The sequence below is a fragment of the Capra hircus genome, chromosome 6, assembly GCF_001704415.2.
Source record: "Capra hircus breed San Clemente chromosome 6, ASM170441v1, whole genome shotgun sequence".
Classification (NCBI taxonomy): Eukaryota; Metazoa; Chordata; class Mammalia; order Artiodactyla; family Bovidae; genus Capra; species Capra hircus.
In genome coordinates, this window is record NC_030813.1 from 69,052,627 (window position 1) to 69,073,876 (window position 21,250).

Sequence of the window (21,250 nt, forward strand, 5' to 3'; positions counted from 1 at the left end):
GTTAAACAAGGAGACAACAGTATTAGCCTTGTGGCGACAATTAACTGACTCGATACATATGGAACACTTGGAACAGTGCCTGTGATGTGGCCTATGCCTAATCAGTATTAATTATCATTGTCAGGGAAGTCACATGAGTCCCCTCAGGACCCAGCTAAAACCCACACGAGAAAATAAATGATAGAAAGCCACATCGGACTTGTTCCTGCACAAAATCTCTTCTAGCCATTAATTTTAATCAACAACTATTTACTGAGACCTGCTTCCCCAGTGGCTCAGTTGATAAAGACTCGCCTGCAATGCAAGAGACCCAGGTTTGATTGCTGGGTTGGGAAGATCCCCTGGAGAAAGAAATGGCAACCCACGCCAGTATTTTTGCCTGGGAAATCACATGGATAGGGGAGACTGGTGGTTTACAGTCCATGGGGTCACAAAAGAGTCAGACACAACTTAGCAACTAAACCACCACCAGTATGTGCCTGACGCTTGCCAGGCATAGAGAATACAGTCCTGGCCCCCTGTGAGCTTATGGTCCAGCCTGCCTGTCTCTGCACAGACTGGAGGCTGGCTGTGTGGCACAGGGACTGGCCGCTGGGAAGGTCCGACAGTCACTCACCCTTACTCTCTCCCTCCTCACAGACAGCCTGCCCATGTAGATTCAAGAGTCACCTGCCCATCCAAATCCCAGATAAACCACCGCCTCAGTTCCCTGAGATGCCATACCCCTTTCTCTGCTTCTCCTTACCCACGTGGAATATTGTTGCTTGAGCCACAGCCCCCATATTCCTATTCTTTTTTCAGCCGGTCCTTTGGTTTCTGAAGCATTTCAGTGGATTTGACTTGCCTGTTAGGTTCTTCTTGAGCTATCCTCACCACCACCCTGTCATTTCCTCGCCCTCTCCCCGAGTCTAGGCCATTGGCCTCAATTCTGCTTCCCAAGCCCCCAGTCAGCTAGCTGTAGCACCCTCTCCATCTTCTCCACCTGACAGTAACCTCTGACCGCAAAGCCATCCTCTTAGCCCAAAGCCACCCTCTTAGTCCATCTCCTGGCATCAGTGGAAACAGTGAGCCAAGGCTGAGTCAGAGCCTGGAGCAGCCTGGAGCCTGCCTCACCTCCGAAGCCCTTCTCCGTCTGTGTTCTCCTCCCTACTCTCCTCCCTGTGCCCACTCTGGTCCTGACTCCCCCACATTCCCATCCACAGTTCTAGCTTCCTAGGCTGTCTTCACCACCTCCTTTCTCAGTCCCTAGAAAATGCACAGATTCTTTCATCTGTTCACTTTTCACAATACCTATAAGTGTTAGTGGGCTTCCCTGGTGCTTCAGATGGTAAAGAATCCACCTGCAATGCAGGAGACCCAGGTTCGATCCCTGGGCTGGGAAGATCCCCTGGAGGAGGGCATGGCAACTCACTCCAGTGTTCTTGCCTTGAGAACCCCCTGGACAGAGGAGCCTGGCGGGCCACAGTCCATGGGATTGGAAAGAGGCAGACACGACTGAGCAGCTGAGCACGCACTGAGTAAGTGGGAGTGTGTGCTATGTGCATGCTTCTGGGTTCTGGAGACGCAGCAACAAAGAACAGCGCATCTCTACTGCGTGGAGCTTACACTCCAGTGTGGAGAGTTAGACAATAAACAAGCAAATAGTGTGGCATGAAGGGTAAAGGACATAGCAGGCTGCAGCGTATTCCAGTGGCCCTGGGCCTGGCGGGTGAACTGGGAAGGAAGGATGGAGGAACAGGACAGGTCATGCCACAGAAGGGCCTCCTGTAGGTCAAGGCTGTTTCATTATAATGAGGGAGAAGCTGCTTAGGGCTCCTTTAAGATGCTGCTTGGCCAATTTGAGGAATTCCCTGAGCCGGCTGCTGTACAGCGCAACTGCCTGGAAATTGCTCTCCACATGTCCTTGGGCTGGGTGTGTGCCACGACCTCAGGGAGCCGGCCACGTTCTGCCCTCGAATCAGAGTGGGTCTGCTTGATAAGCGGTACACTGGCTGGTCCAAAAGACATGATTCCACCTCTTGCCTGCAGATAGGGAGAGAGGAATGCCTTGGCTGGATGTTTTGACAAATAAACACAAGAAAGGCTTTATTCAGCCTTGCTCTTTGCAGCCTATCTCCACATTTAGGCCTAGGGAAAGAGGGATTTGAGGGAGGATTTGACTGAAATGTAAATAGACTTGTGTGTGCTAAGTCACTTCAGTCCTGTCTGACTCTTTGTGACCCCATGGACTGTAGCCCGCCAGGTTCCTCTGTCCTTGGGATTCTCCAGACAAGAATACTGGAGTGGGTTGCCACGCCCTCCTCCCAGATGTCCTGCTGACCCAGGGATCGAGACTGCATCTCTTATGTGTCCTTTATTGGCAGGTGGATTCTTTACCACTAGCACTACCTGGAATGCCTGTTGTCAATGGAATACTTTCCAACAACTGATTATGGGATGATCCACGCTGGAAAATTACTCTGCTTCAGTCTCATAATGAAGATATAAAAGTATTAAACCTTGATAATTTACAGAGCACTTTCATATGCCTAATCTTAATGGATATTCAACATATATATGGCACAAAAACTGTTATAATGTATTTACTATTGAGCTAAACTTATTTTTTAGTTAATATGGGAGTACACGTTCTTTAGGTACTTCCCTGGTGGCTCAGTTGGTAAAGCATCTGCCTGTATTGCAAGAGATCCAGGTTCAATTCCTGGGCCTGGAAGAGCCCCTGGAGGAGGGCATGACACCCACTCCAGTATCCTTGTCTGGAGAGTCCTGTGGACAGAGGAGCCTTGTGGGCTATAGTTCATAGGGTTACAAAGTGTCAAACACAACTTAGTGACTAAACCACCACCACATATTCTCTGCAAAAGAAAAAAAATTAAGTCATTGTTGTTTGCTTTTAGAGCAAGGTAAGAACTGTCTCAAGCTACACTGGAGTTTTCCTAGCTTGACAAATGCTAAGGTCATGCAGCGGCTAGCTTTACATTCCACATGAATTAATAATGGACTTCACACAACATTCCCGGCAGAGATGGCCCAGCATACCAAGCTTCATGTTCCTCAGGCTTGGAATGTGTAATTCCTCTATGAGCTACATTCTGCTGTGTGAAGCTCTATTTTGGGACTAGGTTGTTTCTTTATATAGAAACCAGCACCCTTGTCAAATTAAGGGAGTACATGAGTCATTTGTGCATTTCCTAAAAGCGATCGCATCATTTTTCTCATCTGTTATCCATTTTCTTTTTTAATCAGAAGGGAGATGCATTAATGCAAATATCTTGGTGCAAATCCTAAACTCTCATAGAGCTCTGTTGGAAAGAAAATGTTTCCTTATTTTTTGGCAGTGACTGAATTTCATGCTTGTTTAAGAAATGATCACATCACGATTTATATTTCATGAACCAAGTAACTTGCCTATCTCGGCTAACCTGGGGCTCCATTTCTATAACTCACAATATGACCTGTGATATTTTAGACACTCCAGAATGGCCTGAGCCAGAGATGCTAATTAGGGCTTAGAAAGTATTTGATGGTTCCTGTGATTTTGAGAGCTAATTAAAGTAGTAAGAATCAGTAGCTTTGGCCCCAAACAAGACTTTGGTCCTGTTAATTCCGCCATCCAGGTGATCTTGGAATGAAGGGAAGTAGTAGAAGTTTGTTCTCTCATAGCATGGCTGGATATTTATGAAGTTTTAATTTCCTTTTAGCTTCTCACCTTATGCTTAGAAGCTGAGGCTGTAGGGAGAGGCTTTGCTTTCTCTGCAAAGACAAATAAAGATGACTGAAGTGTTCTGAGGTGACCTTTTAAGCACCCTAAGAAAAGTTAGAGGGCAAATAATAGGTGTGTCCAATCTGCTTAGGAACTTGGAACCAATGATTCTACTAAACAATTGGCTCAATTGTCTGATTCTTTCTGAACCGTTTCTTCTTATGTTTATCACCTGATCCCAGAATCCTGTCAATATCCCAAGAGCATCACTCCTGCAGGACCAGTTCTGATTCCTCTTGGCTCCTTAGTCTTCTGGGCAAATGATGGGTTGGAGAGAGAAGGGGCAGGATCCTTGTATGCTTGCAGGATTCTTTGCACTGGAGAAAAGAAGATGAAAACGATCTCAGAGAAAATTAACACAGTCTAGTGCTAATATTCGGAGAAGGCGATGGCACCTCACTCCAGTACTCTTGCCTGGAAAATCCCATGGACAGAGGACCCTGGTAGTCTGCGGTCCATGGGGTCGCGAAGAGTTGGGCATGACTGAGCGACTTCCCTTTCACTTTTCACTTTCATGCATTGGAGAAGGAAATGGCAACCCACTCCAGTGTTCTTGCCTGGAGAATCCCAGAGACAGGGGAGCCTGGTGGGCTGCCGTCTATGGGGTCGCACAGAGTCGGACATGGCAGAAGTGACTTAGCACCAGCAGCAGCAGCAGTGCTAATATTGTAAGATTTTTCATTGAACTTAAGGGAACCCGAATCATGGCTTTATTAATAATGCAGTCCTGGAACTAATAATATGCAGTCCTAATAATAATTAGGAATTAATGCAGTCAGTTCCTACTGCTCAATATTTTAAAAGGCTTTGGGAAAATGCACCCTGTGAGTTTTCTTACTTTCCATGAAAACACAGTGGAAATTCACTAGCTGCTCCAAGTAATGTTTAAAACTTGAATATATTCTGAGTATTGTCATCAGTGTGTGTGTGCTAAGTTGCTTCAGTCATGTTTGACTCTTTGCAAACCTATGGACTGTAGCCTGCAAGGCTCCTCTGTTCATGGGATTCTCCAGGCAAGAATATTGAAGTGGGTTGCTATTCCCTTCTCCAGGGGATCTTCCTGATCCAGAGATTGAACCCACATCTCATATGTCTCCTGCATTGATAGGCGTGTTCCTTACCCCTACTGCCACCTGGGAAGCCCCACTGTCATCAGATTACTTATCAAATAGGTCTTCTATGTTGCCAAAGAAAAACAACTTAGGCCTTAAGATATAAATTATTGGGAGGAGAAGAAAATCTCCAGTTTTGCCCTAAAGGACAAGGAGGATTATCTCCACTTTTTCTTTTACCTTCACTTTATGTACTACATTGAAGTAGAGAAAGAGAGTGGAGGAAACCTTCCAGAATATAAAGATAAAATCTGGTAGAGCAGCAAGGGATTATAATTGTAGAACACTAGTTCTTCTTTCTCCCTGAGTGTGGAAAGGGGGGTGGAGAGTGTGGGTCATTCGCTACCATAGAAACCAACCAAGGTATGTAGAGGGGAGGGAAGGCCCATTTGAGGAACTTAAAGATCTTAACTTTTTTCAAAGTTAAATTGTTCTGGTCAATAGGTAATCTTTCTAATGGCAAGAGGTATGTGTATGTGTGTGCATGTATCCTTTTTATTTGATTTCCAACCTGCCTTCCCTCCTTTGTCTCTTGAGCTTAGTTATTCTTTCAGTCCAGCCTCTGCAAAAGAGAAGGCTGACAATTTAAAAAAATCATTGTGCCCCCACTGTGTACCAGGCGTGACTCTCTGCAGTGGAATGCACAGAACTGCAAGACATTCAACACACAGTGCACAGAGCCATTGGTTGCAAACCCTCTGTTACGCTTACTTCCATCTGGTGCTATTTCCACACTCAGAAAGCTCTTAGAAAATGAGCAGCTCAAAATGAATTCTTTCCCCTCTTTCATCCAGATGCTGCTTCTGAGCCATAGTTCTTCTTAATTGTTAAAACAGAATGATTGAAACGCTATTACAAGTCATCCTCAGTGAAGATGCAGGAGACTCGCCTCCAGTGGGTTTTTCTTGTTCCTTTAGGCAAGTACCTTTCCTTTTCTCTTATTCAGTCCTTTAGTCCTTTCCCAATACCATGGAAGGCTTGGGAGCAATGGATCAGGTGGTTGGAAATCTGGTGAGGATGCCGACATCTGCTTTTCAGGAGGGAGGCTCTATTCCCCTTGTCCCTTAATCTGGGTGGGTTCTGGGACTGACCAATATAGCTGAAGTGATGCTGTGCCAGCTGCTGTGCACAGGCCTTAAGAGACTGACAGCTTCTGTTTCCTTTCTTAGAATACTCCTTCTAAAGGAAGCCCCTCGGCATGCTGGGAGGGAGCCTGAGCTAACCACACTGAGAGGCGAGAGAGAGAGAGAGAGAGAGAGAGAGAGAGAGAGAGAGATACTGGCCAGTCCCCAGCTGTTTCAGCCATTCCAGCTGAGATGCAGAGATGTCAGTGAAGAAGCCATCTCAGACATCTAGCCCAGATGAGGCTTCAGATGACTCCAGCCCAGCTGGTGTCTGACTGCAACAACACGAGAGGCCCCAAGGGAGAACCACCCAGCTGAGCACAGTCAACCCACAGAACTGTGAGACGTGAAGGCTGGGGGTGGTTTACTGAGCAGCAGCAGAAAACTGCAATGGGAAGTAATGATGGCATCTGCCTTTTAGGACTGTCACGAAGGAAAAAGGAGAGTTTTGCTTGTTAAATCCCTAATCTGCAGCCTGGAATAAAACAAGCCTTCAATGCACATCAATTCTCCTGCTCCTTCCTCTTCCTTTATATTAATTCTATGTATTTCTGAGAAGGGGTAACTCTCAGTGTCATGGTCTGAGGGTGGGGTGGAGGTAGGTAGGTTCCTTGCTTGATATTTGGAATCTGAAGAGCTTTCCCCCATCTTTTTCTTCTTTCTTTCCTTCCTGTGTTCTTTAAAGCACAGTTAGATGGTTTAGACCTAAAATAAGAATACCAAATTCAGCCTTTGTGTTTCAGACAGAAAAATCATAGGCTTGGTACAGGCTCATGGTACTGAAAAATCAAGCTCCAGAAGCTAAAATGATTCAAAGCAAATTTCCCCTTGACAACTTTTGTATGTCTTTCTCTGTGTGTGTGTGTGTGTGTATAAAAAACAGTTAAACAAAAACTTTATAGAGTACACAATTATTTTACCATGTAAGCATCATAGAATTACCGCCTTTTTTTGGAGGGGGTGGGTTGAAAAGTACATGGTTACCTGTAATTACCGTCTTCCTAAGTTTGATTTTATGGCAAAAAAAAAAAAAAAAAAAAACCAGCACATTTCTTTGGAGTGTTTATGAACAGCAAAATTCAAGTTTGAGTTAAACTAGACAGAAAAACATAGTGCATTTGGATATATCTTTTCCCTTTGGACTCAAACGGCTGAATTTCTGTCATTCTTGAGACCTCCCTAGAAGCCAGTCTTTCCTTGTGTTTATGGCTAAGGTTGTGTGTCTTGCTAATTATGTTGCCTTTTCTAGCAGACTTGCTGCCAAGCAACTTGAGATTACTCTCCTATTTTGTCCTTGAGTTCCTGCAAACACCTAAACCGTGACAGGCTAGAGAGTTCATCTCAGCATCTGAACTAGGTCAGCATCATAAATTCTGTCACATACCTGGTCAGTGAAGTCAAGGTTGGAAGGGGGAGCTGAACTAGATGCCTGATGTGTAGATAAGGGAATTGGTTTACTTTACTTTTACATTTTATCCTTTAATGTGGGTGTGGACACAGTGCCACAGTGTTTGCTCTCATATACCTCTAGGATAAAAGCCTCTGGAAGATTTGGGGGCTGGCAAGGTTAGGGAGGTGGCGAGGAGAGGGGTGAGATGGGGGGATGGGTAAGCGGTCAGCCTGAGTGTCTGGTGACATTGTGCAGCAGTTCCAGCTACAGAACGTTGCTTGCATGGGGAATTCAGATGCCTTTCCTTGGTGAGGATGTGAGGGGTTGGAGCTTGGGATTTTATGAGCTCAAACTGGCATCAAGTCACTTAACTGACTGCCATTCCTCATAACCAGACTAAGTTCAGATGCTTTTTGCCTCCCAATCTGGTCCCCGAGACAGCTGGGGCAACCGTTTCTTTCCTTTTCACAGCTCCTGGAGGAGGTGTGAGGTGTGTGAGGCGCTAGAAAGCTTGTTCTATAATTACTTCTAGATTTGCCTCTGGGTGTGCTGTACACGCACCCGACCATATGTGTGTTCACGTGAGCTTGTCACTAGGCCAACAAGAGGTAGAACAAGAAGGGTGAGTTTATTTCCCACCACCACCACCCTCCCCACCCCCACAACCCGCCAAAGTCAACGTCAAAGTGGGAGTGGGTACCGAGTCTTTTAATAGATCGCCATTGTAGTCAAATCTGTGATCCGGGATATGCCACCACGGATGCACCCGAGTCAGTGTCTCTCAAATTTAGGAGACAAGCACGCAGCTGGACAGCCAGACGAGAGACCCCGAGGGCTCACACCCTAGAGGGCCCGGCCTCCTGGGCGCAGGTTCCCTGAAGGTGGGCGGGGCTGGGCCCAGAGGTCCGCTGGCTGCAGGGAGTAGGCGGGCGGGCTGGTCATCCGGGAGGGTGAAGATGCCTAGGAAAGCTCATGAGGGACTGGGGCGGAGCTCTTGCGGGCTGGCAGGCAGCCAGGGTGCAGACATCTCCCACCGCCGACCCCAGACCCAGCCTCGCTTCCCCAACCCCACAGCCACAGCATCTGCCCCGTGCCGGTGCAGCAGGACCTAGGCCCGCGCCCGGCGCTGTTGTCCCCGGCGCCCGCCATTGGCTGCGCGGTCGCCTCCAGCCCCCCCGTTACCCCCTCCCAGGCTGCCTGTCCCATTTCCCCCACGCCTCACGGGGCCCCGCACTGGCTCCGAGAGACCCCAGGGGCGCGGCGCGCTAGGAGCGGCGCCGTGGGCGGGGCCTCGCGCAGGACGCCCCGGGATTGGCCGCGGGAAGCAAGGGGTGGGGCCGGTCTCGGAGAAAACAGCGCGCGCGCAACCCGGCTGCAGTCCCAGCCGGGAGCCTGAGCCTGCTCTAGTTGGCCTCTGCGTCCTCTTCGGTGCTTTTTTTTTTTTTTCTTTTCCCCTTTCTTTTTCTTTTCTTCTTTTCAACCGCGGAGTCCTCTGCCTGGTCCTCCCGCCGCTGTCGCGCAGCGCGATCCTCTTCCTGCTCAGCAGGTCCCGTCCCCCGCGGTGAAGCCCCGGCCGAAGCGGCGATGCGCCTCATTCAGAACATGTGCACCATAGCCGAGTACCCCGCCCCGGGCAGCGCAGCCGCAGCAGATTTCTGCCTGGGGGCCGCAGGCCGCCGCCTGGTCAAGATCGCCGTAGTGGGCGCCAGTGGCGTGGGCAAGACTGGTGAGTCTTCGCGCTCCGGCGAGAACCCGCTTAACTCTCGGTCTGGAGTTCGGCGGCCCCCGCTGGCAGTTTCGACTAAACCCGGCTTGGAGTAGACGTTGGAGCTGCAACGGGACCGCCTACCCTCTCCTATTGATCCGCGGTCCCTGGGGAAGGACCTTAGACAGCTTCGTTTCCACTCCCCCTTCCTTCATCAGATGAGGGGAACAAACTGATCCTAAATGGCTTGACGGCCCTCTGCACAACCGACACAACTGGGATTCGAAGTTTTGGGTTCTTGAGCCCCTGGCAGTATCTGGCACAGAAAGGGGAGTCAGTGAACATAACCCTTCCTAGAGCTCTTTAAGGTTAGGAAAGACGTTTGTCTGAGGGCAGGCTTAGGTGTGGCTCGGCCGGGCTCGGAGAATGGGGGTGGGCCAAATGACCCTTCCAGCTGGACAGAGCCATAATTCACAATGCCTCCTAGCCCCCTCGCCGTTGTGTCTGGAAGTAGGGTCAGGGAGCTGCAGGGTAGGAATTTCATTTGGTGGTTGGCTTTTCCTGAGAGTTGTTTTTTAGGGTAGGGGTTAAAGGGGGGAGACCAATCTAACTTCTTGTGCCAAGGCTAACCCCCTTTCCTTTCTCTTTTCTGACCTGCAGCTCTCGTGGTCCGGTTCCTCACCAAACGATTCATCGGCGACTATGAAAGAAATGCAGGTGAGGAAATGTATTTGAAGAAAGTGCTGTCAGCCTGCGCTAGTACTGCTGTTCCCATTTTATAAGTGTCTACCAGGCAGGTTCCTTCAGAGTGACAGCTAGAGCACCGGGATCCTGCCCCTTCCAACTTTCCTAGCCCCCTCCTGTGTGCCCCCCTTCCCATAACTGCCATCTGGCCTCATTCCATTCCGAGCCCATTCATCATTTTATCAAGGGCCTGAAAGTATTCTCCTTGGTATGTTTTAACTATAGGGACCCCAGTTGGAAGCACCCTTTGTACTCAAGAGCCTCTCCCTTCAAAACACTCCTTCGAAAGTCATAAAAAAAAAAAAAAAAAGATGGCCAGCGCCTACCCCCACCCCTCGCCTTCTCTGTTGGCTGCCTTTCAGAGGTGACCTTTTAAAGCAGAGGCCAAAGGAGTGCAGTTGTAAACCTAAAGTTCTCTTTTTTTAACAAAGAAAAATAACTACATGGTAAAATTTTAGGAGGAGAGTTCCTGAATAAATGATTGGACACCCTTTCAATTCCTGTGATTAAGGATATCCACTGGGGAGGCTTAAGGGCTTTCTACCTATGCACTGTTAGCAAATTGCTTAATTCCTTAGACCATATGAAGTACCTACAGGGGATTACTTCAAATGTACTATATAAACCATCCCCTGATAAGGCATGGCAGCCTTCTGCTTTGATGTAGAGTCAGCTATGTTGCAATTTTATTCCAATTGATGATGTTGGCTGTGAATTTACTAACAATATCTGCCCACTAAGCCATTATATCTAATGGCTAAAAAATAAATTGGTGCCAAAGAGCAATAAGTACGAAAATAGAACAAGAACATTTTTTTTCGAGGAAATTCTCTAAACATGTAAGTTTTGTTTAAAATTAGACAATTAAGTTTCCAAAAATGTAACAAGCTTTGTCCTAGTTTTAATAAACCTGCCTATGCAGGGTTGAAACTGCAGTTGTTTTAAAAAAACATCTGAAATGTCCATTAAATAGAATAGCCTATAGCTTATTTTGTGCATTGGTTCAGGTTATAATTTCTAAGTAAGAATTATCCTATGATGTTTTTTTCCTCCCTACAATGTTTTAAAAGTTGTACAAGAAGGAAGGACATAATCTTTTTTTTCCCCCTCTTTATAGGTAATCTCTATACCAGACAAGTCCAAATAGAAGGTGAAACCCTGGCTATTCAGGTTCAAGACACTCCAGGTATTCAGGTGAGTGTCTGAGATATGTGACTAAGTCTAAAGGGAGTCTGCTTGGCCGCAGAGTTGTTCTCATGTTTTCAAAGTACCTTGTGCTGAAGAAGGAAAGAAACCTGGGGAGTCAAGTCTAGGCTTTTATATATTGCTTGACACTTCAGTTGTATCTGGCTGTTGATCAGTCTTAGCCTAGATGGGAGACTTGGCTAAAGGGGCAGAAATCTTTTAGGACGATTTTACTCAGCAGGAAAGACCAAACCAAACACACTTGGATTTGGCAGAATGCCCATACTAGGGTTTAAAAGGTCAGTTTTTACATTTGTGTTTTTGGCATTAAAAATCAAACATCTAAGCATCGTCTCCAAATCCTCAGAATCACTCTTACACTGTGGAAAGTTACTCTATAGACAAAGAGCCATGCTAGCATATGTGTGTGTGTGTGTTTTCCCTCTTGAACTGGGCAGTTATCCAGGTTTAAATGCTTCCAGCTCCTATCTTTACTTCCCCAGACTTACTGTCTAGCCAGTTAATTTCCCATTTTGTGCAACTACAAAGTCTCTCTGCATGGAGTTCTCTGCAGGTCAATTTTCCACTTGAGTGTGGTGAGCTGCTCTGTTATTTATTCCAGCTCCATGCAGCTGGATCAACATATTGTCGAGAAAGCTAAAGTGTAGGGGGATAGAACTTGTTGATGGCCTGCAACCTGGTGTTCTTGCTCAGGGCTCTTTTGAATTCTCTCTGTAGCTGAGCCAGGGCTCTCTCCGGCCCTTGCCCTTCACCTTGCTGTCACCCCTTCTCTTTCAGGTCCACGAGAATGGCCTGAGCTGCACCGAGCAGCTGAACAGGTGTATCCGCTGGGCAGACGCCGTGGTGATCGTCTTCTCCATCACTGACTACAAGAGCTATGAGCTCACCAGCCAGCTTTACCAGCACGTGCAGCAGCTGCACCTGGGTGCCCGGCTGCCCGTGGTGGTCGTGGCCAACAAGGCCGACCTGCTACACATCAAGCAGGTGGACCCACAGCTCGGACTGCAGCTGGCCAGCATGCTGGGCTGCTCCTTCTATGAGGTGTCCGTCAGCGAGAATGACAATGACGTCTACAACGCTTTCCACGTGCTGTGCAAAGAAGTGAGTCACAAACAGCAGCCCAGTGGCACGCCAGAAAAGCGACGGACCTCCCTCATCCCTCGGCCCAAGTCCCCCAACATGCAGGACCTGAAGAGGAGGTTCAAGCAAGCCCTCTCGGCCAAAGTCAGGACTGTCACCTCCGTCTGAAGCAGGGGTACTTGAGGGGGTTCGGTCTTCCCGGGAAGGGGTCCGGGGTGATGCAGGAACGTTGGATGCTGGCGGTTACTTGTGGTTCCAGGAAGGGCTGGAGCAGAGAGGCCAGGAGGGCCTGTTGAACCGCTTCAGGAGAGGAAGTGTTGTCCTGAGCAGGGGGGCAGAACTGATGTGGTGTGAACGAGCCACCTCTGATGATGCCAAACAGCCTCCACGACTTTCCCTCTGGAGCGGGGAGGGGTTGGGTGATGGCTTGGGATTTTGTTAACTACCTTGTAAATGACAGTCAGTTGTAGATTCACCCAATATATTGATGTGATTTACAGTGGGAATGAAAGAACAGATTAAGCATTCACAGACTTTTTTTTTCCCCCTTTATTTTTCTCCCCCCAAAAGAAAGAATTGATTTTCTTATACAAGTATGTGTCTCTGGAATACTCTTCCTTATAGAATGACTTTCAAACCTGAAGGATACTCAGATTTCTCTTTTTTTTTTTTTTTTTGAAGAAAAAGAAGAAAATGCTACCTCCACCCTACTAGAAAGAGTGGAGTTTTGGGGCCGAATGTTATATATGCAGACTTGTGTAAGCTTCTGGGCTCAGACACAGTATGAGGATGCTGAGTTGGGAACGTGTTGGCTGGTTGAGAGCACAGACTTTTCAGCCCCAGACTTTTGAATAATTGTGAGGCTGTATAAGTCTTTTTTTTTTTTTTCCAGATCATTGCATCAGGTACAGAAAAACAAAATGTGTCCAACTGATTTTGATGTGATTTGTGTAAACACAGCAATAACGCTGGGTTGCTTCGAGACCTGGCCGAGTTGTGGCTTAACTGTGGAAACACTATCTTACAGCAAGTGAACAGATGCAGGGGCGACTGCCGAATCCCCTACACAGATGCACTTTAAAAAGCCACTCATGCTTTGGCTTAAACTGTAATTTATTTTGTGTACAATAAAGCTCATTTTAAAAGGGCAGACGTCTGACTTGGTCTTGATTGAAATGTTCACCTTTTGTCCTTCAGACTGTATGTCTCATCACCTAGTGTTTCTCAGGCACGTCGAGCGGGCATTCTGCCTTCCTGGGGTGAGCCCTGGAGTTTCCCAACAAACCACCAAGGTGCATTCTATTCTTATCCCTGTTTTACAGATGAGGAAACAAACTTGAAAACAAGTTAGATAACTTGTCAAAGGCCCCGGCCTTTGAGTTTGTAAATTCTGGTTTGCTGCTCTTTAGTCAAGAGTAACACATCTATTCATTTCCTTCCTGATCCTCCAGGGAAACTTAAGACAGATGTCTGGGTCTATATTTTAAGCTGATAAGAGATGTCCTGGCTAAGCCATGGAAGAGCATGCTCCTATACAAGATCACTGCTTATTATTTGCCCTATTTGGCGAGCCTTCATTGGGCGCCACTTTTGAAAAGTGCACATTTTTCTCATGTTGTAGAAGCTCATAGCCATTGATGCAGGGTGGTTCAGGAACCCCTCCCGCGTGGCACCTGCCCCAGGTGATGTGCTAAAACTCTCATCTGCTTCCATCCGGGCCAGGGAGAACTTTCATACAAGCCAGGTGAGTCACCACGTTTACGTGGAAATAATTACACCTTGTATTTGTCTTGAGAGTGCTTTCACATAACTGATCTCATGTAACCCTCAGGATAACCCTGTGGGGAGGGCAGAGGAGGAAATACCAGTGTTTCTACAGGTGAGAGAAACAGGCTCTGAGTTTAGAGTGATGTCCTTGAGTTCACAGGGCATGAATCAATGTCTTCGGACTATATTCAATGTTCTTTCTCCTTCACAGCATTTCATATACGGGCCTCTGCTGCATGTATGGGGCCTTGGGACTGAGGGAAGCAGCCATCATGAAGAGTTGAGGGTCTACTATGGCACAATGCCAGACTTTCAAATCTGTTTCCCCACAGGGTAAATGTCCTGCCTGCTCTTGACAGGGCTTCTGGTTATGCCCTACACCTTCCTTAGGTGGAGGGCAATTTTCTACACTTCAAGCCTAACCTAACCTCTGAGAAGGTATTGGGTGCAGGGAGGGAATGGTGCTCACAGGAGGTTCTAAAAATCTCTTCTTTCAAAGGCAGTGACAAGGATCTCTGATTAGATTCTGCTCACGTTTGGTTTTATTCATCCTACATGGCTATATTAGTAATGTCCAGTGAGTGAGTGGTTCATCTTTATATACTTAACAATGGTCTTCTACCCATGTTCTGGAAATAAAGAAGATGAGTGTTCCCCAGGGCTTTATCTTGCAGTGGTGCTGAGCAGTGTTGGACATCCTCTGTTCATGAGTGGTGCCTGGCTGCCTCCCTCTCCATCCCACCTGCTCCAGGAATCTGCAGAGCTCAGGCAGACCTCTCCTCCTCCCTCGTGAGCTGTCCTTCCTGACCTCCTGGCACTTGTCCATTGCCTCTCACTTCCCCACCACACTGGACTCGGTCTCTTAAACTTCCTTTCAGAAATTCGGGCTGAAAGAGTCTCGGCTCTCATCCATCCCGGGGATAATGCTTCGCTGGAGGCCGCTCTGGAAGAGAGAGATTGACCCCTGGCTGGAAACCACCTGAGCTGCGTTCCTGTCCACTGTCTCAGGCTGACTTGACTATTTACAGTTCTAGAGTACACCATGTTTCCTTCTCACAAATTTATCGCCCTATTTCATTACCTTTGTTCTTCTCTTTCATTATATCTCTGACTTCCTCGTTGGTTTTTAGTATCTGCAATCACATGGCACCAAGGACGGTCCCCTCCTACCTAGGCAGGGGATGGCCTCCCTGCCACCTGGGTAGAAGAAGGGAGAGATGTGTGTGTGTTCAGGGGAGTGAAGAAAGGAATCAGAATTACTGAGCATTTACAGAATGCCAGACTATAATCCATCTCCTTTAATCTTTTGAAGAATCCTGCAAGGAAGGTAATGATAGCACTTCCAGTTTAAAGATGAGAAAACTGAGAGTCGGAGAGATGAAAGCTGGGATCACACAGGCAGTCATTGTTTCTATTGACTGAAAACCTATGTCCCCAGCACTGGAGGGGGATTTGAAATAACTTTCATTCTCCACACCAACCCCACAATCCATCTTTAGTCCCTTCTTTAGTCCCTTTAGACGCAGAGAAGGGAGGCTCAGAAAAATGAGCTTCTAAATGGCAGATTCAGCTTCAAGACTCCACCCAGGTCTGCCTGATGCCCAGACGCCAGGCAGCCAGCTCACGACTCTGCAGCTCAGGCTCCTCTAAGCAAGCCACCATCGCTTCTCTGTTCCTCTGGCTTGCAGATGCGGGTCCTCCCTGTCTTGGCCCCGTGTTCTTCATCAGGCTTCCCTTAGCCTCCTTGTTGCTACCCCGGGCTCGTGGCTCCTCCCTGGCCCAGGCCTGCCTGGCTGCCAAGGCCGCATCTGCTCTTGCCATCAGCCAGCTGCTCACTGGCCTCCAGTCCCAGTTCAGTAATAAAGACGTCCAAGCTGGAGCAGGGGCCAGCACGGCCCACAGCCTGTCTGCTCAGCCCCAGATCCTCGTCTGTAGAGATGTCTGGCTTTCAAGTTTCCTCCCTGCTGCAAATCAAAACCATCCAAACGCTCTACAGCCGGCCTGGCACTGAGCTGTGGGCTGAGGTGGCTGAATGCTCCTGGCCTGGGGCTCCCTGTCAGCACCCGGCCACCACCCTGCCTGAATCCCAGGTTCCAGAGCTGTGGGCCTGCTTGTGGTGAGCCCCTCGTGCTGGTGAAAAATGAGATTTCAACATTCACTTTATACCCTGTGGAAGATAAAGCTGTTGCTCAAGCTTGTGGTGAAATCCCTTAGGAATGAGCCCTCGGGTAACTCTGGTGTAGGATGGTGGTGTGGGGCTGCCCCGCTGAGCCTCTGTTGGTAAGTCAAGATGGTGCTTGGAAAAGGCCACTAGGAATTACAGAGCTTTATCTGTTATAATAAATAAACCAGGAGTGAAAACCCACCTTGCTAAGTGCCACAGGCTAGCTGTGTTAGGGATGGGACCCTTCTACAGCAGCCCTCTCACAAGGTGGGGACCGCTCATTATTATTCCCTGGTTTATAGATGGAGGCGCTGAGGCCTGGAGATCTCCACACTGCTGGCAGTGGCGAGCTGAGACTCAAACCCAGACAAGACTGTGGACCTCTGTTCTAACCATTGCTGCTTCACAAGATGCCAAGAGCACAACTGTTCCCTGTGTCCCCCCTACCCCATCCTCCACCCAGGGCCAGATGTGCTACTTCTGGAGTCCCTGCTTTTTCCTTATCTGCTGAAGGCCCTTTGCAGGATTTACACCAAGTCTTCATCTTGCTCCTGCTTTTCATTCAAGGAGCAGCACCCTGTCCTGTGCCTCCGACCTTTTTATTCAAAGCAAACTCTGGTCACCACGATCTTCTTTCAGTTCACCTTTCCTCCAAAGCCTTCTGCTATCTGATTGTCTGCCTAGCTCAGTTTCTACAATCTGTGACCACAGAGATGGAAAAAGATGATTATAAACTAAACTTTTGATGTTTCCCCCACCACTCAGAGACTGCCTCTGGCTATATTTAATCTAGTAGTGTGAGCATTTGGGGAACACAGTAACTGATGATACGTAACATTTACAATCAGAAACTTCTTTTGTTTACCACTTCAGATTAGAAGCTTTGGAATATTGTTTTTATACAAGAGGAAATCAACTTGTAAAAATACATTAAAGGCCTAAGAGTAATATATCAATACATCTACTGTGAAAATATTCAAATGACACAAATATATTGAGAGGCGTCACCTTTTCTTAGTCCTCCTATGATAGACTCCTTCCCAGAGGGAACCGCTTGTTAGCAGTTTGAGTTCTGTATTTTCTGAAAGTTTCCTTTGCACATAGACATATGGTTTGAAACTTAACCTTGACCAGATCCTCTCACAGGGCCCAAGCATCAGGAAAAGCCCCAGATGTTCATTCTGTGAGAGACATGGAGTCCAGGATAAGCCTCATTCCCCACTGTGTCCTGGAACGTTGGGGACTGCCTGGCACGTGCCACTGGGGAGTTGGGAATGAATGAGTGATCAAATGAATACAGATTGGAGACCCACAACAGGTTACTTATTTACTTTATTAATGAATTAATTAATTTATTGGCCATGCCTAGTTCCCTGGTCAGGGAACTAAGGGAACTGCAGGGAAAATGTTAAGTTGTAACCACAGGACCACCAGGGGATTCAAGAGGTTATTTATTCATTTTTAAAAAGAGTGATCTTTGCTTTAATGATCATTTCTTCGGAGCTATCCGCCATTTTCTCCCTTACTCAAATTCAAACTTCTCAGTAGAATGAATGAAAGCATCTGGGGTCTCCACTATTTCAGCACCATGAAAGAACCAGTGTTAGGTGGAAAACATACTTGGACAAAATAAAGAATGTCGGGGTCAAGAAAACCTGCCTTGATGACATCTCAAAATGATTTCCAACTTCACAGTTTTCTCATAAAATGGTAGCGTTTTGCACAGAACTAAAAGTAGAGACATTTTGGTTTACATTTTATTTCTTCTACCTGTTCAATTCACACCAGTCATTGTTTTTCAGCTTTCCCTCTTTATTATAAACATCTTTTAGAGATGCTAGAAATTTCCATCAACTGTACACCTACAAATGCATGGGTTCCAAGAGGTCCCTTTCTGCTGGAGTTCTTATATAATTCCACTCTGTGGGTCTAGGTTTTTCTGTCATGGCTAGAAGGAAGACTAAGATTCACAGAAAAGAAAGAAGTCGAAATGTGTAATCATAAGTCATAAGGGGTAGGGTTCCAACCTAGACCTCCTGGACCAGATATCTTTACTGGGGCCTTGCTTTGGGAGGAGAAGAAACCTTTCATGGGCTGTCGCAGGGCTCCAATCAACCTCTCTCCCACTCCTGTTCCAGGCAGGCTGGCAGCCCTACCCAGTGAGCAGACAGGAACAACGCAGCTCTTTGTAAAGGCAGGAGATTTACAACAGAGGCAGACGATCCGCACTGCCCTAGCTGCCCCCCTCTTTTCCTCCCCTGTTCAGAAATGTCTCAGATCAAGAGAGAAACAAAGCCTCACATCCCATTTGCAATGTTCCCTCCTCAGCTACATTATCTTGAAAACCAAACTTTCCTGACACCCATGATTCTAAAGCATGTCTAACTTCTCCTGGAGCAACTGCAGATCAAACAGCTTGTAATCTACCAACACTCACCGACAGGCACTTGTTTGGAATGAATGAACTTGCAGGTGGAGTCAGAAAGATCACAGAGAGAGGGGTAAGGATAAATGGGCATTATCATGAATTAGGCCAGCTGAAAGGCAGTTTGATGCCTTTAGAAAAATGATTTAAAAAAAATCTCAGCAATACTTCACACTGTGTGGTTATGAAGATCCTTTGGACAACATTCAGTCATAACCATGATTAGTAACAGGGACACTGATTTGGATTTTAACAGATAACAGTATTGGGATTTCCAGCTCAGGTAGGGATCTTCTTCTTAGGAGATGCTTAGAAGCCAAGGTCTGGATGCAGCCGGTCAGTCACAAACAACAGCTCAGGGATGTTAAGTGGCTTCAGGAGTCGCGTGGACAGCACGATTACCTAACAATGGGAGGGGCAAACACATTGCAGACAATTAGGAGAGCCAAGCCCAGCTTATTCGATAACAAGAAATAAAATGCAACACACTTCTTTGAAGGGACGGCATAGAGTGGATGCTGTGGAGGAGAGGGCAGAAGGCAGCTGCTAGAATGCCAGTGAGTTCTCCAGTCCCAGGTGGAAGAAGGGGAACGCAGGCTGGGAAGGGTGGCTTGCAGGGACAGTGGGGCTGCGTCTGCTGAGCCTTTAACCGGTGGGCACTGGGCAGGGCCAAGCCTAGCCACCACCTTGCTGCTCAGTTGTACTAAATCAGACCTCTGCTTTGTGATCTGGTAATCTGAACTCCACACAGAGGTCCCTCTATCCTCCAGGGAGGCTTTGCTCCTTTGGGGAAAGAGAGAAGGCATACTCAAGAGCAGCATGTTGCTGTGGGTGATGATGACGATGATGACTGTATCTATCTCCTTTACCCAGTTTCCATGCCAGAAAGTCATCATCTCACAGCTCAGAAGGTCAGAAGTCCAAGATGAAGGTGTTGGCAGGTTGGTTCCATCTACGGGTTGCGAGGGAGAAGCTTCCCTCTCAAGCTTCCTCATGTCTTCACCCTGTCCTCCCTCTGCGTGTCTGTCTCTGGGTCTCTCTTTCCCCTTTGATAAGGACACAGTTGCATAGGATAAGAGCTTACCCTAATGACCTCATCTTTTTTAAAAAATTAATTATTTTAATTGGAGGCTAATTACTTTACAATATTGTTGTGGTTTTTGCCATACATTAAATCAGCCATGGGTGTACATGTGTCCCCCTGTCCTGAACCCCCGTCCCACCTCTCCCCCATCCCATCTCTCTGGGTCCCAGTGACCGGCTTTGAGTGCCCCGTTTCATGCATTGAACTTGGACTGGTTAATGACCTCATCTTCCTTGTGCTCAGTTGCTCAGTTGGCCAGGCTCCTCTGTCCATAGAATTTTCCAGGCAAGAATACTGGAGTAAGTTGCCGTTTCCTACTCCAGGGGAATCTTCCTGGCCCAGGGATTGAACCCTGCGTCTCCCACATGTCCTGCATCGGCAGGTGGGTTCTTTACCACTAGTACCACCTGGGAAGCCCTCATCTAAACTGATCATCTGCAAAGACCCATTTCCAAATAAGGCCACACTCACAGGTACAAGGGGTTCGGACTTTAACATCTTTTGGGAGGGGACACATTTCCACCCATGACAATGATGATAATAATGATATCTGCTAATATTTATTAGTTCTTAGGATGTGCCAGGCACAGAGGATGCTCTCATTTAATATCCATTTAATCTTCGTAACAACCCTATTTGCAGATACGGAAAATGAAAAACAGAAAGATTAAGTAACTTGACCAAGGACACACAGGAAGAAGCTGAATCAGGATTCCAACCCAGGCAGGCTGGCTCCAGCGTCCAAGTGCCTGTCAGGTCACTTCTCCATTATTAAGGGCTCTGGGAAGGCTGCTTACTCCCTGAGTCCACATGGACACTTGGACCTCTCTGGCCTGTTGTCATCGTATCCCCTTCTGGTTCCCCAAGACTCAGCTATTCCTGGGGGGCAGAGTTCCCTCTTGCAGCACTGGGAGAGCTCGTTCCCAGTGCTGGGCTGGGGCAGTGATGTGCTCTGTCAGTCTGGTGAGGTTTTCCCAGGTAGGGGTTTTACACCCAGATGATGGAGGGAAGTGAGGAAGGAGGCACTGGAGTCAGATTCTGGAGTTCAGCCCCTGAATGCAGGGGTCCCAGGTGGCCAGAAAGCCTGGGCTTTAAGGGGTCACACCACCTGGCTGGGTCTCTTGGTAGGGAGCAAGAGACTCACTCACTCTCTTCCCCTCTGCACCCCATATTGTGCTAGGAAGAATGAAACCAATAAGTCAGCAATTCACTGGCCAAAAACAGAGCCTACTCTCTTACGTGGAGGACAAGCAGAGGGAAGGGAGGAGAGAAGAAAGCATTTTAGAATTCTCTTGTTCTCAGTATTAAAAAGTTTTCTGTTTAAAACAAAAATTAACCTTTGAAAGCAGTGATTACTTTTTATTTTGAAAGAGAATTATCCTTGAAAATATACGGTTAATATCAGTCAGGTCATATTTTTGGCAGAAGAAGTACACTGCAGTCTGTGCTCACGTTTTTCCTTGAAAGCCATGTGATGAGAGTTTGAGGGCAGAGAGTGAACACTGGCATCGTCTTATCACATGGTGTAGACACCATTGGAATACGTGGCTCTGGAGAGGGCCTCTACTTACCCCTCAGGGTCTTCGAGACCAAGTCCAACAGATAGTTGAGAATGGTGGTACCCAGACCAGCAGGCTCATCAGATGCTAGCAGAGCCTGGTACCATGGCTGATTGGCTACGTACCC

The 21,250-nt window shown here is 47.4% G+C and overlaps 2 protein-coding genes across 2 annotated transcripts in view; one reads left to right on the top strand and one right to left on the bottom strand.

Moving 5' to 3' along the window:
• Nucleotides 8,594-13,274, top strand: RASL11B (RAS like family 11 member B). The gene is made up of 4 exons (XM_005681610.3): nucleotides 8,594-9,115; nucleotides 9,755-9,811; nucleotides 10,956-11,032; nucleotides 11,822-13,274. Exons 1-4 carry the CDS (start codon nucleotides 8,974-8,976, stop codon nucleotides 12,290-12,292), a joined length of 747 nt encoding a protein of 248 aa, XP_005681667.1. The 5' UTR covers nucleotides 8,594-8,973; the 3' UTR covers nucleotides 12,293-13,274.
• The window catches only part of SCFD2 (sec1 family domain containing 2), a 399,990-nt gene continuing 396,109 nt past the window's right edge, over nucleotides 17,370-21,250 (bottom strand). Inside the window, exon 9 of the mRNA XM_005681611.3 lies at nucleotides 17,370-18,882. Coding sequence (XP_005681668.2) covers nucleotides 18,790-18,882 — 93 coding nt within the window. The 3' untranslated portion in view covers nucleotides 17,370-18,789. The remainder of the gene's footprint in view (nucleotides 18,883-21,250) is intronic.